The sequence below is a fragment of the Lepidochelys olivacea genome, assembly GCF_965140295.1.
Source record: "Lepidochelys olivacea isolate rLepOli2 genome assembly, chromosome: 1".
Classification (NCBI taxonomy): Eukaryota; Metazoa; Chordata; order Testudines; family Cheloniidae; genus Lepidochelys; species Lepidochelys olivacea.
In genome coordinates, this window is record NC_140411.1 from 282,617,576 (window position 1) to 282,636,279 (window position 18,704).

Here is an 18,704-nt window from a genome sequence, read left to right on the forward strand (position 1 = left end):
GTGCATTTTATTGATTATTTGATCTGAGGGCTAGGTCAGCATCACAACTATACAAAAATATATTTAAAAAGAATAATTATTAGGCAATAAACAACAGGTAACTGAAGTACTGGGCTTTAGTTTTATCTGAGAAATAAGCCAAAAATGTTTATTGTAATCTTCCCCCTCCCCCACTCTCCCTACACTTATTCTCTCTTTACCTGCCATGTTCTGTTGAAAGCATTGGCCTCTCCTCATGAAGTAAAGATGTGTACGGAGGGAGCTGTTTCAAATACCTTAGTGTGTTTTTGTTGGAAATAAAGCATGTAGTGGGCAGTGTTATAATGCTAGCTATGATTGCAAGACTTTGTAATTTGCCATCTTCATCTCACAACAGGGAATGTAAATGGCAGATTCAGACAAATCACTCCTGTGCGTTTCTGTGAGTTGCCAATTAACAACAAAAATGACTTGCTGTTTGTTTAGCAGCACAATCTATCTTAAGCTATTTCATAACCAATATATAAATTACTGGGACAATGGGTGCAACTGAAAACTCAACATTCACTACCACAGTTGGTGACCACAGTAGTTTCTTATCTTTAAAACAGGAGACACTGAGGTATTGGCAAGCACTGCTGATTGGTAAATGTTGAGTTGTAAAGAGCCTCCACAGTAACTAAAGGGAGCAGCTAAACTCTTCTCAAAATACTACAGCTAGGATACAAAGCTCCTTAACAGTCCAGTGCCATTAATTAATCATTTCTCAATGCCTATGGAGGTTCAATCCTACCTTAGCACCCATGTCCCATACTTCACCTATCTTAGCAGTACAAGTCCCATATAACTGCAAACCCTTACCAGTGGTCTAGTAATAAAAGTGTCTGAACCACCAAACAGGAAGAGAAGTAGGGAGCAGTTTTTAGTAAACTGTTAACTGTTTCATTAATTAAACCAATATTGAAAATCTTACTCCCGACAGCATGCTGAGGTGTAAATGTTTTCCAGACAATCCTTCATTTAGCAATTACTCTAACTTCACGCATATTGTTATGAGCTGGATGAAACCTTGTAATAAGTTGAGTTAAAACCTCATTTAAACAGATGTGTGAACAAGCCCTTCATTTAAGATAGTTGTAAGAGACAGTTAAGGTGCAACATCTAAAACAAATCCTAACACAATCTGCCCAGAAACTAGCACCAGAGGGTTCCATTAGGGGTGTGTGTGGAGGTGTGTGTATGTGTATTTATATATATGTATGTATAAGTGGAAACTGAGAACAGAGAAGGACAGAGAGAGGGAGAGGCAAAGAACGCCAAGCAGGGCCCTGTAAGCACAGTGTGACCCTGGGAAAAACTAGAGAGAGAGCTTTTGAGTCTGGTGTTGGCTAAAGAGGCTAGGGGTTAGAAGCTAAGAAACTGCTCCTTTTGCTCTTGGTTCCTCCTGAGGTTGTGATTGCTTGCAAGAATGGCAGTGGCACATCCTTAACTCCACAGAAAATGGCCAGAATGCTGCAGGCAGCAGCAGCTCCCTTATAACCTTTAACCCAGTGGTCAAGGGAATCTCCCAGGATGTGGGAGATGCCAGTTCAATTCCCTCCTCTGCTTGGTGAGGGGAAATGATTTGAACATGGGCTTCTGATTTCTCAGGCAAGTGCCACTGGGCTATGATAGATTTTGATAGGGGTCTCTCTTGTTGAAGCTGTTGCATTGGCCCTGAGAGAAAATAAGAATGATTCTATAGTCCAGTGCTTAGGGCACTCATCTGAGAGGTGGGAAATCCACATTCAGATCATTTCCCCTCATTAGGCAAAGGAAGGAACTGAACCACTTTCTCCCTGGTCTAAGGCTCCCACGAGGGCTCAGTCATGAGATACATCCCTGGGCAGCTAGACTGAGGTGTTGTGCACAAGTTTAGTTGTAGAAACCAAGGCACCTAAAGGACTTTACAGCAAAAATTTAGGCATCAGGGAGGTTTAGGCACCTCCAAAGTTAGGCAGCAGTTAAACATGTTTTTTGAGGAGCTCAATGGCACCTAAAGTTTGGACTTAAGCTTTTAAAGTGGAAGTTGGGCACCTAAGTCCTTTTGTGGAGCTGGACCTATCCTTCTGCAGTAATTATTGTACGAGTTCATAAAATAAGGCTAAATAATACTATAAACATTTCAATTATTTCTAGGGCTGTCAAAAACAGAATACAAAGTGCACAGTGCTCACTTTATATGTATTTTTGATTCCAAATATTTGCACTGTAAAAAACAAAAGAAATAGTATATTTTAGTTCACCTAATACAAGTACTGTAGTGCAATCTCTTTGTCATGAAAGTTGAACTTACAAATGTAGAATTATGTACAAAAAAATAACTGCATTTAAAAATAAAACAATGTAAAACTTTAGAGCCTATAACTCCACTCAGTCCTACTTCAGCCAATTGCGCAGACAAACAAGTTTGGTTACAATTTGCAGGAGATAATGCTGCCCACTTCTTGTTTACAGTGTTACCTGAAAGTGAAAACAGGAGTTCGCATGGCACTGTTGTAGCTGGCATTGCAAGATATTTACGTGCCAGATGCGCTAAAGATTCATATGTCCCTTCATGCTTCAACCACCATTCCAGAGGACATGCTGATGATGGGTTCTGCTTGATAACAGTGCAAAGCAGAGTGGACTGACACATGTTCATTTTCATCATCTGAGTCAGATGCCACCAGCAGAAGGTTGATTTTCTTTTTTGGTGGTTCGGGTTCTGTAGTTTCCACATCTGAGTGTTGCTCTTTTAAGACTTCTGAAAGCATGCTCTATACCTCATCCCTCTCAGATTTTGGGTGGCATTTCAGATTCTTAAACCTTGGGTTGAGTGCTGTAGCTATCTTTAGAAATCTCAGATTGTTACCTTCTTGGCGTTTTGTCAAATCTGCTGTGAAAGTGTTCTTAAAATGAGCATCATCCGAGACTGCTTTAACATGAAATACATGGCAGAATGCGGGTAAAACAGAGCACGAGACATGCAATTCTCCCCCAAGGAGTACAGTCACAAATTTAACAAATGCATTATTTGTTTAAGGAGCATCATCAGCATGGAAGCATGTGCTCTGGAATGGTGGCCGAAGCATGAAGGGGCATACTAATGTTTAGCATATCTGGCATATAAATATCTTGCAACACCGGCTACAAAAGAGCCATGTGAATGCCTGTTCTCACTTTCAGGTGACATTGTAAATAAGAAGTAGGCAGTGGTATCTCCTGTAAATGTAAACAAACTTGTTTGTCTTAGTGATTGGCTGAACAAGAAGTAGGACTGAGTGGACTTGTAGGCTCTAAAGTTGTACATTGTTTTGTTTTTGAGTGCAGTTATGTAACAAAAAAAATCTACATTTGTAAGTTACATTTTCACGATAAAGAGATTGCACTACAGTACTTATATGAGGTGAATTGAAAAATACTATTTCTTTTATCATTTTTACAGTTTATACAATTTTTATTACAAATATTTGAAGTGAGCACTGTACACTTTGTATTCTGTGATGTAATTTAAATCGATCAATTTGAAAATGTAGAAAAACATCCAAAATATTTGACAAATTTCAATAGTTATTCTATTGTTTAGAATTAATTGTTTAGATTAATTGCGATTAATTTTTTAAATCGCAGTTAATTTGAGTTAATTGTGTGAGTTAACTGCAATTATTCAACAGCCCTAATTATTTCTTCATTTAATGTAATTCAAGGATTGCCTTTTAAAGATATATTTTTGATTGTGGATAATACATGGGACATATCCTCAGTTGGTGTAAAGTGCCACAGCGCCTTTGACTTCACTGACTTCATTGACACAAGGACAATTTACACTAGCCCATGGAGTGGATTTGTCATTTGTGTTACTATTCAAGCTTTTATTTAGGTTTTCCTTTCTGTGGAAGATTGGCAGTGTACACAGCCCAGATCAGAAAGAGAAAATAATATGTAAGTGCAAAATATTATCCTCACTACTCTAAAACTTTTAGGGGATACTGTGTACATAATATTTTGGGACAATAAAATGTAGTCAATAACTACAAATCAATATAAATTAATCTATCCCTCTCATGACCTGTATAAAGTATAAGCAATGATGATGTAAAATCCCTGACATTGTGGGGCAAGATTAAAAGCCTTTCCTTTTCAGCCTTGCCTCTTTCTTCCCTTTCCCCTGCAACTGTATCTCCATTGTGCTACTTTGTTCCCTTCTGTATCTGAACGCTTAGCAGCACCGTGTGAAGGTGAGTAAAATTCCATGGTCAAATTCACTGAATTTCAGTGATGGTGTAATTTACACTAGTTTTGTAGTTCCCTCAGTGTGTAAGAAGCTGTAGGCTAAATTAGCACCAGGACTATTTTAACTAACTGTACACCTACTTAGACCCTTCTATTACTTTTCCTGCTACATCCCTCTCATCAAGCCTTTTGGCAAGTAAACTACACTCGAGGGTAGCATAGAGAGTGGCTCAGGCTAGTTGCCCAAGTACTTATCTAGGTGATCCAGTCCGGTTTGTATTCTGGCAGCTGACCCGAGCCATTGCTTATGCTACCCCTTGCTACACTGCTATTTTTAGCATGCTAATTGGAGCAGACCTAGCACATCTGTCTATCTGTGCTAGGAAGCATGCTCCCACTTTCAGTGCAGATGTACCTTAGATCGTTTGGACTCTGTGGACCAAGTCCAGAGGCGACGTGTATAGGATTGTTAGTTGCACATTCATAACTGTGTTTGAATCTAAGTTGTTATGTTTTGAGGAGGCTGGAGGAATTAAGGTCACATCAGTTTAGATTCCCTCATAGTCAAATCTATGGTCTCTTTTCTTTGAAGAGAAGGGGTGATCCCTGATGAATCTGCCTGCCCTGGTGTTTAAGGGGGATAAATATGACATCAGATAGCAATTGTGCACTAAGGACACTCATAATAAATCCTTTCAGCGCATCCTAATGGAACATCTGAAGAAGTGGGTTTTTTACCCACAAAAGCTTATGCCCAAATACATTTGTTAGTCTTTAAGGTGCCATCGGACTCCTCATTGTTTTTGTGGATACAGACTAACACGGTTACCCCTCAGATGGCTTATGGAACATTCTCTTTTAGATACAACACACTAATAACAACTATGACTCATTACCTACAACACATAATGACTACTATGCCATCATACTCCTTGTTGAAAGAAAAATACATGCTCATCTCACAAAGAAACTCCTTTGCAACAGTCCCTACTACTACTCTACTATCCCTAAATCCACATTAGTGTCACTGTGGCCAAAGAAATTCTCTGTAATTGTATAGTATTTGATATTCAGAGGTTACCATCAAGTAACCCAGCTAAAGTAATAACTTACTTTTTACATATGGTACATTGCTGGGAGCCTATACAGGTTGGACCCTTGTGTTGTAGCTGGTACAATTTTATAGGAGTTTGCAGGATTACGTATAGAATTTTGCTGGGTTTCTGCTGAATTACACTGGGCCTATCACTTTACAAGGACAGCAGTGTATATTTGCAGGCGTTGGGCATTTTTTCCAGCTGACAGCACTGTGTAAAAAACAGTTCTTTTGGACAGTGATTTTTGTTTATCAGCCCATTATTCTTTGGAGTTATTTTAGCAGCTAACAGGCATACTTGAGAATTATGTGCATACATTGCGGTGGCCAACTAAGAAAACAGTTGTGTTTACTAGTGAGAAAATGCAAATACACCAACCTGGCTTCACATACAGTACTATTTACCATATGCCCCCCAGGAATAATTATGCTGAGTTTGTAAATATGGATATTCTGTCTCTGATTATATTTATACTCTGCTATAAAATCATTGTCTACTATTTCGAAGACCTTGAGACCCGCAAGGAATAGAGTTAGCGTGTATCTGCATTCAGTACAGGATCTGTGGGACAGATTCTGCTCTCAGTTCCACAGATGTACAACTGAAGTAACTCCAGCCAAGTCAGTGGAGTTATTCTTCTTAACACTGGTGTGAGATTAGATTTTGGGCTTTTGAATTGTTTTCAAGCAAGATTTAACTTCAAATACAGTTGGTTGAGGCATTCTAGGGATTACTCATAAAGCCAAATTCTATTGGTAAATGCACTTGAATCTCCCCTTTAATAGTCCAAATGTATTTTGCATTTTGATGCAGCATAAAAAAAAGATAACATATTTCCATATTGTAACAACATGCAATGAAATGGCATCACCATGTGGCAAATGTTAGTTTCATATGCATTTAAGGGCAGAATGGGGTCCACATATATCTTTATATTCATATATATATTCCATTTTATATTCAGTATAGTAAATTGCATATATCACTGAAGTTGTTTCAGGCCATGAATTACCATAATATGTGATCTTTACTCAATTATTCAGAATCACATCAATTCATTAAATATTTCTCTTACACATGCTCAACTATATATTTAATTGAAGAGGCCAGCTATTGAATATTAAAATAAATAAAAACTACGCTCTATGGCTTTTTCCCCCTCATAATTTTTGGAGCTCTGTTTTTAATCACAATAAACGTCAATAATTTATCACTCACCCGCATTGGTTCTGAAGCCGTGTTTAGTTTTACATAATGATATATGCTCCCTCTGCGTCTACTCCAGCACCTCTTTAATCTTTAGCCAATTTTTATCTACAAGTTCCACTTGCTAACAAAAACTGCCAGCCTATTCTACTTAATAATACATTTCTCAGTTTATCAAATTTTCCTTTTTTAAATGTTTAATTTACCCCCAACTGAATCTAAAAATCCTCCAACAGCTGACATTTGAAACCTTATTAAACTGCAATCACTATTACTGAAACCAGCCATAATAGTAGCTTCCCTTATTATAGCTTCCTTATTGTGTAAAATGAAAATCTCTAGCTGCCATAGTTTACCTCTTGTTTTTCAATCCATTACACCAGATCCTACCTAATGTAAAGAGACTGTTGCCCCCTTACTAACTAACATTCAGTGGGGGGGTTTTAGTTGCTAGCTCCCAGTACTCACAGGGGGGGTCGATGGGGAATCACGACCCTGTGACAGCCAGTCCCCAGGAACAATGGGGAGAGGCCAGTGCTCCAGGTCAGTCTGAATGACAGGGCAGGCAGGCTAATCAGAGAGTCAGGAGGCCGGGGGGGTCCCGTCCTCCATGTGAGCTGGATTTGCCTGCGTCAGACAGAGTGGGGCTGAGCTAAGGAGCAAGCAGGGGCCCAAGCTGAGCCGGGGAGCAGAGCTGGGCCAGATCCAGAGGGACCAGAAAAGCAGCCCAGAGAGAGCAGAGCCTATCCTGGGAGCAGAGCTGCAGCCCCAAAGCCAGAGGCACAGGCCAGAGAGAGCAGACTTGCCCTGGGTGCAGAGTTGCAGCAACCAGAGCCAGAGGGGCCAGAAAAGCAGCCCACAAAGCAGGTCAGTGCTGGGAGTAGATTCACAGAAGCAGTCTGCAGAGCAGACCTGTCCTGGGAGCAGAGCAGCAGCAACCAGAGGCAGAGGGGCCAGAAAAGCAGCCCAGGGAGGTGGAGGCAGAGCAGCAGCCGTGCTGAGGCAGAGTGGGGCTGGAGCTGTCCGGAGCCGGGTGTCATGAGCAGCTGAGGAGAGCAAGGGGGACCCTGGGCAGTGGGCCCAGCACAGGGAGACGCCTCAGCCAGGATGCTCTGCAGGCCAGACTCGGAGGGGGATTGGTAACCCCGACAGGGCGGGGGCAACACTGGGAAGAAGGGCCCTGCCACCTAGAGCCTGAGAGCGTGTGGCCACCACCAGAGCAAGTATCTGACCCGCAGCATCCCTACAGCACAGCCGGGGCCTGAGAAGGAGGCCTGGGACTTACAAGGAACAGACTGAACTGCCCTGACATTCCAGAGACACTGTTTGTGATGTTCCCTGCCACAGAGCGGGGTGATGTGTTTCCTTTAACCTTTCCCATTTTTCCTTATTCTTTTTAAAATTAATTGTTGATTAAATAACTTGCATTTGCTTTAAATTGTATGTAATGATCAGTGGGTCAGAGAAGTGCCCAGTGCAGAGAGAGTACCCTGGAGTGGGGACACCCTAGCCCCTGTCCTAGGTGACCGCAGCGGGGTTGAGGGTCGAGCCCCCCAGGAATCCTGGGCCCAGTCTTGTTGGGGTTACGAGGACTCTGCCAGACTGGAGAGTGGAAGGGGAGTCCTCAAGGGCAGGGAGGTCACTGGGTAAAGAAAGTGGGAGCAAGGACTCAGATCCTTTCGCTAGCCCACTTCACTGGGGTAGTGCAGAAGCCAGGAAAGTTCCCCACAATAGCAGGACTATTCCCCTGCTTACACTAACATAAGAGATTATACCTTCTGGTTAATGTAAAGCTGCCCTTCTGCAATATTGTTATGCTGGGGTCAGTAGAGTAGAATCAGGATGCTGCAATCTACCCCCATGCTAACCCAATTCGCCCTCGGTGAATATTTGCAAGAATTTTTAAATTATTTCCCTCGCTAATGCCTCTTTTGTGTCATCTTCTGTGATGATTCCAATAAAGTTTACTTTAAGAATATTTAGGAAACAGCAAATTCTAAGCAAATATTGCAGAATACTGGCAGAAAATAGCTTTTGAAATCTAAGCAAAAGTATTCAACACTGGAAATCTGATTTTAAGAGTTATGCTCATCAACCAGAAATGTATCATGTGACTTGCATACCCAATCAAAACAGCTTGAATTTCAAATGGCAAATACTCACAACAAACTGCCCATGTATGAGCTACAAACCAAAAAATGTCCATGGCAACTATTCATAGAGTAATTTTGAGTAGTGCACAAATTTTAGGAAAATCATGTCTGTGTACAACTTGGGAACAAACAGATAAAATCCACTAGCCATTTGATTCTTTATGAATTATTCTATCAGTTCCAGTTACACTTCTTATAAATTATAACACAAAACTGTTTTAGTGACCTTACCTATAAATGAAAGGAGCTACTGTGGCAGTGTTTGGGTGACTATATTGCTGTTGTTGAGGAAGTTGGACGATGCCATTTCCTGTGACTTGTCCACTGCTTGCAGCCATTGAAACAGAAAGAGCTGCAGAAGAACCAGGGGTCAGAGTTGGGCTAGATTCCTTTCCTTCAGAAGAAGCAAGACTACAGGAAGTGGAGCCTCTCTCATTAGCTTGTGATTTCATTGTCGATTGAGACTGGTTGCCCTTTGTAGTCCTGAATTTTTCAGACTCTTTACTTCCTGCACAAACAGGTGATGCACTCTGCTTTGCTGTTGGTACCTTTGATCCAGGTTTTGGTATCCCACTAGAGGAGGGTATTAAACTTTCCTTCTTGGCTGCTGTAGTCTTGTTCCCCTTTGGGATCAAGCTTGCAATTTTTGAGCTCTTCTTTGTCGATGTTTCAGTGACCTGATCCTTCTCTTCCTTTACTGTTTTCTCAGTGCAAACTTTATTTTTGTCCCTGTTCTTTTCCTCTTTGTCCTTTGGCTGTAGCAAAGTCTTTTTATTGCTGAGATTTTTGCTTCCAGCTTTTGGAGGGGTTAGCTTAGGCGACGCTTTAGGACTGCTACTGGTGGAGCCACCACTATTTAGCCCACTGCTAAAGCCGTCCATTTCGCCACACTCCGAAAAGGTATCATCCTCTCTTCCGCTGTCATTGGGTCCTGAACTTGATGACAAGGGGGGTCTTAAAGCAGTCCTAGCATTAACCAGTTTGAACTTTTCCAGCATGGATTTCTGTCCAGATGAAGGGGGTTTTGCTCCTTCAGAAAGGGGTGGCTTGAGCCTGTCTGAAGATGGAGTTGGGGACGTGGCGGGACTAGGCTGCTTCACGGACAGCATGGTGGAGGTGGCAGTGTGTTTGACATTCATGGATTTGCTGCGCCAAGGCTTGCTGGCACTTGGAGAGGGTATGGCAGAGACCGGCTGCTGCCCAGTGCTGGTGGGATGCTGCACATTTCCATTCATGCCTGCAGATGGGTGAGGGCCTTTTGGTGAATCTGTTTTTAAAAAAAGAGTAAGAATCATATATCTGGCAATGACAGAATTATTTTTCTTCCCCCTGCTCTAAAATGATATTCTGATTAGTTATGCCTTTAAAAGCACAGATACAACTGAGATTTCAAAGACGGACAGAAAATGCAGTTTATATTAAACTTGGTTTATACACAGAAGGCTACAGTTAAGTATATGGTTTGCAAAACGATAATGTTTTTGCTTCTCTGTCATGTTGTTTTAGAGTGTCCATCTCTCAGAGCTGAGGAGAACATGGAGGCACCATGTAACTTTCACTTCTGAAACTTTTTTCAGAGTAACAGCCGTGTTAGTCTGTATTCGCAAAAAGAAAAGGAGTACTTGTGGCACCTTAGAGACTAACCAATTTATTTGAGCATGAGCTTTCGTGAGCTACAGCTCACTTCATCGGATGCATACCGTGGAAACTGCAGCAGACTTTATATACACACAGAGAATATGAAACAATACCTCCTCCCACCCCCCTGTCCTGCTGGTAATAGCTTATCTAAAGTGATCATCCAGTTGGGCCATTTCCAGCACAAATCCAGGTTTTCTCACCCTCCACCCCCCCACACAAATTCACTCTCCTGCTGGTGATAGCCCATCCAAAGTGACAACTCTCTACACAATGTGCATGATAATCAAGTTGGGCCACTTCCTGCACAAATCCAGGTTCTCTCACCCCCTCACCCCCCTCCCAAAAACCACACACACAAACTCACTATCCTGCTGGTAATAGCTCATCCAAAGTGACCATTCTCCCTACAATGTGCATGATAATTAAGGTGGGCCATTTCCAGCACAACCCACCCCCATACACACACAAACTCACTCTCCTGCTGGTAATAGCTCATCCAAACTGACCACTGGTAATAGCTCATCCAAATTGACCACTCTCCAAGTTTAAATCCAAGTTAAACCAGAAGATGTTCTGGTTTAACTTGGATTTAAACTTGGAGAGTGGTCAGTTTGGATGAGCTATTACCAGCAGGAGAGTGAGTTTGTGTGTGTATGGGGGTGGGGGGGGTGAGAAAACCTGGATTTGTGCTGGAAATGGCCCACCTTGATTATCATGCACATTGTAGGGAGAGTGGTCACTTTGGATGAGCTATTACCAGCAGGATAGTGAGTTTGTGTGTGTGGTTTTTGGGAGGGGGGTGAGGGGGTGAGAGAACCTGGATTTGTGCAGGAAATGGTCCAACTTGATTATCATGCACATTGTGTAAAAAGTTGTCACTTTGGATGGGCTATCACCAGCAGGAGAGTGAATTTGTGTGGGGGGGTGGAGGGTGAGAAAACCTGGATTTGTGCTGGAAATGGCCCAACTGGATGATCACTTTAGATAAGCTATTACCAGCAGGACAGTGGGGTGGGAGGAGGTATTGTTTCATATTCTCTGTGTGTATATAAAGTCTGCTGCAGTTTCCATGGTATGCATCCGATGAAGTGAGCTGTAGCTCACGAAAGCTCATGCTCAAATAAATTGGTTAGTCTCTAAGGTGCCACAAGTACTCCTTTACTTCTGAAACTAAAGCTCTTAATAATTAAAAGATTATAATCGTATCTTAATATTAGATCAAGAAAGCATTCTGATCAGAAGATGTCAGATGCCTGATGTGTCGAAAGAATAGTAAATATGGCAGGCGACCAGCTTGGCTTAACGGTGAAATCCTTGCGGATCTTAAACATAAAAAAGAAGCTTACAAGAAGTGGAAGATTGGACAACTGACCAGGGAAGAGTATAAAAATATTGCTCGGGCATGTAGGAATGAAATCAGGAGGGCCAAATCACACCTGGAGCTGCAGCTAGCAAGAGATGTTAAGAGTAACAAGAAGGGTTTCTTCAGGTATGTTGGCAACAAGAAGAAAGCCAAGGAAAGTGTGGGCCCCTTACTGAATGAGGGAGGCAACCTAGTGACAGAGGATGTGTAAAAAGCTAATGTACTCAATGCTTTTTTTGCCTCTGTCTTCACTAACAAGGTCAGCTCCCAGACTGCTGCGCTGGGCATCACAGCATGGGGAGTAGATGGCCAGCCCTCTGTGGAGAAAGAGGTGGTTAGGGACTATTTAGAAAAGCTGGACGTGCACAAGTCCATGGGGCCGGACGCGTTGCATCTGAGAGTGCTAAAGGAATTGGCGACTGTGATTGCAGAGCCATTGGCGATTATCTTTGAAAACTCGTGGCGAACGGGGGAAGTCCTCGATGACTGGAAAAAGGCTAATGTAGTGCCAATCTTTAAAAAAGGGAAGAAGGAGGATCCTGGGAACTACAGGCCAGTCAGCCTCACCTCAGTCCCTGGAAAGATCATGGAGCAGATCCTCAAGGAATCAATCCTGAAGCACTTACACGAGAGGAAAGTGATCAGGAACAGTCAGCATAGATTCACCAAGGGAAGGTCATGCCTGACTAATCTAATCGCCTTCTATGATGAGATTATTGGTTCTGTGGATGAAGGGAAAGCAGTGGATGTATTGTTTCTTGACTTTAGCAAAGCTTTTGACACGGTCTCCCACAGTATTCTTGTCAGCAAGTTAAAGAAGTATGGGCTGGATGAATGCACTATAAGGTGGGTAGAAAGTTGGCTAGATTGTCGGGCTCAATGGGTAGTGATCAATGGCTCCATGTCTAGTTGGCAGCCGGTATCAAGTGGAGTGCCCCAAGGGTCGGTCCTGGGGCCGGTTTTGTTCAATATCTTCATAAATGATCTGGAGGGTGGTGTGGATTGCACTCTCAGAAATTTGCGGATGATACTAAACTGGGAGGAGTGGTAGATACGCTGGAGGGCAGGGATAGGATACAGAGGGACCTAGACAAATTGGAGGATTGGGTCAAAAGAAATCCGATGAGGTTCAACAAGGATAAGTGCAGGGTCCTGCACTTAGGATGGAAGAACCCAATGCACCGCTACAGACTAGGGACCGAATGGCTAGGCAGTAGTTCTGCAGAAAAGGACCTAGGGGTGACAGTGGACGAGAAGCTGGATATGAGTCAACAGTGTGCCCTTGTTGCCAAGAAGGCCAATGGCATTTTGGGATGTATAAGTAGAGGCATAGCCAGCAGATCGAGGGACGTGATCGTTCCCCTCTATTCGACATTGGTGAGGCTTCATCTGGAGTACTGTGTCCAGTTTTGGGCCCCGCACTACAAGAAGGATGTGGATAAATTGGAGAGAGTCCAGCAAAGGGCAACAAAAATGATTAGGGGTCTGGAACACATGACTTATGAGGAGAGGCTGAGGGAACTGTGATTGTTTAGTCTGCAGAAGAAAAGAATGAGGGGGGATTTGATAGCTGCTTTCAACTACCTGAAAGGGGGTTCCAAAGAGTATGGTTCTAGACTATTCTCAGTGGTAGAAGAGGACAGGACAAGGAGTAATGGTCTCAAGTTGCAGTGGGGGAGGTTTAGGTTGGATATTAGGAAAAACTTTTTCACTAGGAGGGTGGTGAAACACTGGAATGTGTTACGTAGGGAGGTGGTAGAATCTCCTTCCTTAGAAGTTTTTAAGGTCAGGCTTGACAAAGCCCTGGCTGGGATGATTCAATTGGGGATTGGTCCAGATGTGAGCAGGGGGTTGGACTAAATGACCTCCTGAGGTCCCTTCCAACCCTGATATTCTATGACTCTATGTCCCAGATGTCAGTAAATTAGCGAACATCTCCAATCACAGAATTGAGACGCTGAAAGGGAAAAAGATGGATTTTGAAAGATAACAAAAGTAAAGATTTTCCTTTCTGGTTTTTGAGAAATACAACACTTACGTTGAGAAACCTATACTAGAGATAGTGGTCTGGGAAATATTGTTTCTGTTCCTACAAGCAAAAAATGTCTAGCACATATACCAACACGTTTCTGGGCCACTGCCCTGAAATGTCTAATTTAATTCTACCTTTTGGGCACCATATTTCTTTGCTAAGACTGATGACAGAGGTTTGATTACAGTGCATTTTCCAGGACAGGAGAAAATATATCAGAAAGTTTCACTGTTGACAGTACTTGATAGCAGTTGCTAGTTCTGCAACAGCACAACACTGACAGTTATTTAGGATCTGATTCTTATTTACTTTAATGGCTAGATCCACAAAGGGGATTTAAGTTTAGTGTTGTAATACCTAACTTCAAGCACGCTGCTGCACAGTGGAATCCGCAGCCCTATGATAGACACCCAGACTCCCTCCTATACAATGCACAGGGAGAGTTAGATGCCTAAGAACAGGATTCACAAAAGCCAGCAAGGTGAGCAGAGAACTGCCTAAGCTAGCCAATAGGAAATGCTAAGGAGAGGGGTGTGGCCCAAGCTCCACCCTTCAAAGAGATTTAGGCACTTATTTCCAGGCTGGAGGGAAGCGCCTCCCTCCACCCAGAATTCAGAGCCTTGAACTCTCTCTTTGAGTTAGGCACCGAAATCAATTCAACCCTTTTTTGCCAAAAACAAGGAGGGGAATCAGTGGCCTTATACTCTGTAGCCCAGTGGATTCACCTCGGAAGTGGGAGACCCGGTTTCAAGGCTCTACTCTGACTCAGGAGGAGTTGAACTTGGGTGTCTCCCAGGCTGGGTGTGTGCACTAACACCCAGGCAATAGAATTTTCCAGGGTGGGGGCTCTCTCAGTCTTTCCTGTTGAAGCTGTTAGAGTCTATAAACAGGTTTCAGAGTAACAGCCGTGTTAGCCTGTATTCGCAAAAAGAAAAGGAGTACTTGTGGCCCCTTAGAGACTAACCAATTTATTTGAGCATAAAGCTTTCATGAGCTACAGCTCACTTCATCGGATGCATATGTAAGCAGTGTCAGGATGAGCTCCACCCTGACATCTGGTGGTGAGGTGTGGCAAGTTGTGGAAAAGAACTTCAGGGGCAGATCTCATTTGCATAGGCACACCCACCACGCCTAGAATGAGACCATAGCTGCCCAAATGGTCACTTTGGCCGCTGTGGGATCCCCAGTGTCTCTGTTATTGGGGCAGGAAGAATAAATTGTTATTACCCTGATTATGGGAACTGTGCTTGGAACTGTACGTGGCCTTTTGTTACGATGGAGGGATTCACCATCATCTAAGTAGCACTCGCTAGGCAAGGGTCATGGGTTCCAAAACTGTGTGAATGGAGAGAGGCTGGGGACAAGTATTAATACTTGGTGGCATGGGCCCCTTGGTGAGGGCCTTACATGCTGATTGTACTTCCTCCTCTCTCCACTGTGGAATATCAGAGCTAATTTTGATTTCATTAGAAGTCTAGTTATAGGCTGCTGAGCTCACTTTGGGCTGACAGTGCACCAGCACTGGGGCTCCCCTACTATAAGCTGAATTCACCTAAGAGCTGAAATCACTGAGTGTTGTGTTAAGTAGTGGGGGAGCCTGAAGATATATTGTGGAGCAGTTTGCGGGGCGGCTGGTGAAGCAGTTCGACGCGGAGCAGTGTGTGGATGGCAGGAGCTGCTTGTGGGCCGTGGAGCTGAGTGAAGGAGTTCGTGGGGCGGCTGGCGGAGCGGAGCGCAGCTGAGCGAAGGAGTTCGTGGGGCGGCTGGTGGAGCGGAGCGCAGCTGAGCGAAGGAGTTCGTGGGGCGGCTGGTGGAGCGGAGTGCAGCTGCGCGAAGGAGTTTTGTGGGGCGGCTGGCGGAGCGGAGCGCCGCTATGGAGCTATGGGGCGGTCAGCTTCAGATCACGTAAGGTGCCTCTTACCCCCGTCCCATTTCCACCCAGGTTGGGAGGTAAAGCTCCGCCGATAAACTTTCGAACTCTGGGGCTGCCCTGACCAGGGACAGAGACTTTTGGGGCATTGGACTTTTGGGGTTGCTGGACTCAAGAACCAAAGGGAAAAGGGCATGCCCCAATTTGCCTGGGGTGGGGTTGTTTTTGCTCATGGGTTGTGTTATGAATCCGGTTGGTGGTGTTTCCCCAACATAATGCCACATTGTTTCTCTCTGTTATTAAAAGACTTTTGCTACACTCAGACTATGTGCTTGCGAGAGGGGAAGTATTGCCTCTTGGAGGCGCCCAGCGGGGGTGGTATATATTTGTCCCAGGTCACTGGGTGGGGGCTCGAGCCGGTTTGCATTGTGTTATTGGAATGGAACCCCTAGATATTGAACCCGGCCCTTGTTGCTGCCAACTCTGACGGGCAGAAGGGTTACACATAAATACGACAGGCGCAGAGGCTGGGTTCTGACTCTCACATCCCAAGGGAGTGCCCTACCCACTGTGCAACAGGGTCAGTCTCACTCTCTTTCTGGCCCAATGGATTATTTATTTACTCACAGTGAAACAGCTTCAAAAGGAGAGATACGGAGACTCACCCCAGAGTACCCCCTAGCTCAGTGGGTTTCCGACGTCCTGGGGAAGTGCTCTTACCACTGGGCTATAAGGTAGAAGACAGCTTCAGCCTGGGTCCCAATCTGGTTGACATACTCTAATGTGACCTGAGTCCTACCAGATTGGATCCCACAGGCAAGGTAGGGGATGCCTAGTTTGTTAATCTTGCTGAGGGTTAGGTGTGAACAAGGCACTGGATATCAGGATTCTAGCAACTGTGTGCATACCCATCAGCAGAAACTGAGGATTTCTCTACGGGAGCATTTAGTTCTCGGCAAATTGAGGTGTGTATCTTTTCCACGCTAGCCTGCCTAGTGCTCACTGAAATGGGACTAGATCAGAACACATTAATGAATGTTAATGTGCATCAGCAGGGTCCACATGGACATTTAGTCCAAGGCAGGTTGATTTGGGATAGATTCATGCATGCCCCAAATTTACCATGAACAAATTGTTTATGTAGACACACCCTCCTATGTCTAGGGAATGTGGGCACATGCTGGGTTAGGCGGCAGCTGAACAGGGATTTTGAGGATCTCAATTTGGGATTTAGGTCCCAAAGTATGAGGTAGACCACTAAATCCTTTTATAGATTAGTCCTAAAACCCATTTGCAGTGCCAGAGCAGGACAAAGGGGCTTTAGTATAAATGAGAATCAGGCCCTCTGTGTAATAATCAATACAGTTGAACATATTTTAAACACTAACCATATTTTCCAACAAACAGCCTGCCTTCTTAAGCAAAACAGACTGATGTATGAAAAACACATGCATTGGGAATGAGCTCTTTTAAATTAAGCCCACATTGCTAAGTGTGGGGGCCTGAGTAGTTGAGTGCTACTTGCTGGTTAACATTACTCTGTGGCATCAGAGAAACAAAGTGTTAATGGTGATTAAACCCATTGAAACCACCAAGTATGTCTCTCAATTATTGTGCATAATTGTATTAGCTCAGATGATGTTTCAAGTTAGTGTATTTTGTATTGTTGCACAGAATACCAGGAGGGCTACTGAAAGGATGCTTAGACGTGTCCATATTATTCAGTGTCAATTTCAGAGTGGCAGATACTTCTGAGGCACGACTACAAAATGTCCACTTGAAATACTATTCATGTGTTACCAAAACTGCACTTAAAGCTTTATGTAGAAATGTGAGCCCAAGGTCCAAGAATCTAAATATTATAGTTAGTGAGAAAGGACACTAGCAGCATTTCTCCTTTGAGTGTTAAACCAGGGCTATTTACAATTCTGTTTCTTGCACTATAAGTTCTATAGCTCAAAGATTGCTTTCATTGTTAAATGAAAGCAGGTTACCAGCTCATAAGAGGGAGTAGAGGCTTGTAAGTATCCTGGGAGAGGTGCCCTAATTTTTCTTCAACAAAAACAAAATACAGCAGTATTGACCCACACTGCACTTGTATCATAACAATAGGCACCATAGATGCACAAAATCTGTTTCTTCCTAACATAAATACAGTATTAGTTAAGGTCAAGAATCCAGATCCTAGTGATGCCATCTATCAGGCTATCTCTATCTTAAACAGATGCTCTATCTTATTTTTTCTAACACCCGTCACGATAATATGCAGGCCCTGCCCAGATGAATTAGCTCTGCATGCCTATGCCCACAGTGGACTTCACAGAAGATTCTGCTCTTTATCCTTCCCGAGTTCCAGGAAACTCTGTAGGATTTAGTTACTGTGAGAAAACTTTAGCAAATAGATGGAGTCTACAGTGGTCTTTAAAATAGGTCAGAGTTTATCTCATTCTAATCTCTTCTGGTAGCTTATCCCATAAATACACCCCCAAAACTGGGAATGCTTTGAGACAGATCCTAGCCTTTTAGTGGCATGAAGTAGCCTTCAAGCAGGGCCTACTGTGGTACTCCTGTAGAGCCACCTCCTTCCCAGCCACCAGTGCAGAGGTTGCGGTTGGGCCACTATTATTTTCTGGTGAGCCCCAGCTGCTGGAGCAGAGCCTAGGGGCTGTGGATTGCTGGTGTCGATTATAGCAAGGTTTAGGCTTCTTTAATTATTCCAGGGACCAGTCTAGTGGCTGATGGCCCAGGATGGGAGGTGAGCAAAGACTCCTTTGCACTCACATCTGGACATGCACTGAGTACTCCTTGATTACACGTGAGGATTGTGGCCTTTATTCCCAGTTTTCATGCGCTTCATTGTTAAAAAGTGTTAAAAGTATATGCAGACTATGTATAACAATATATGACTCCACTATGTTCTGGTGTGTTAACTCTGATATTCTGGTATCTGGTATCTGGTAACTGGTACCAGTTTTAACTTGTGTTCATTTACTTACAAAAAGTATTGATTTAAAAAAAACCCACAAAACAAAACCTCCCTTACCATATCTCCTTTGGAGTAATATTAAGCTTGTGTAATGAAGAGACAGTAGTAAACAAAGTAAAAATT

The 18,704-nt window shown here is 43.4% G+C and overlaps 1 protein-coding gene across 3 annotated transcripts in view; it reads right to left on the reverse strand.

Moving 5' to 3' along the window:
• The window catches only part of NAV3 (neuron navigator 3), a 366,054-nt gene that overhangs the window by 175,201 nt on the left and 172,149 nt on the right, over nucleotides 1–18,704 (reverse strand). For all 3 annotated transcript variants that reach the window (XM_084632115.1, XM_084632114.1, XM_084632113.1), the window contains exon 8: nucleotides 8,921–9,956. In XM_084632115.1, coding sequence (XP_084488241.1) covers nucleotides 8,921–9,956 — 1,036 coding nt within the window. The remainder of the gene's footprint in view (nucleotides 1–8,920; nucleotides 9,957–18,704) is intronic.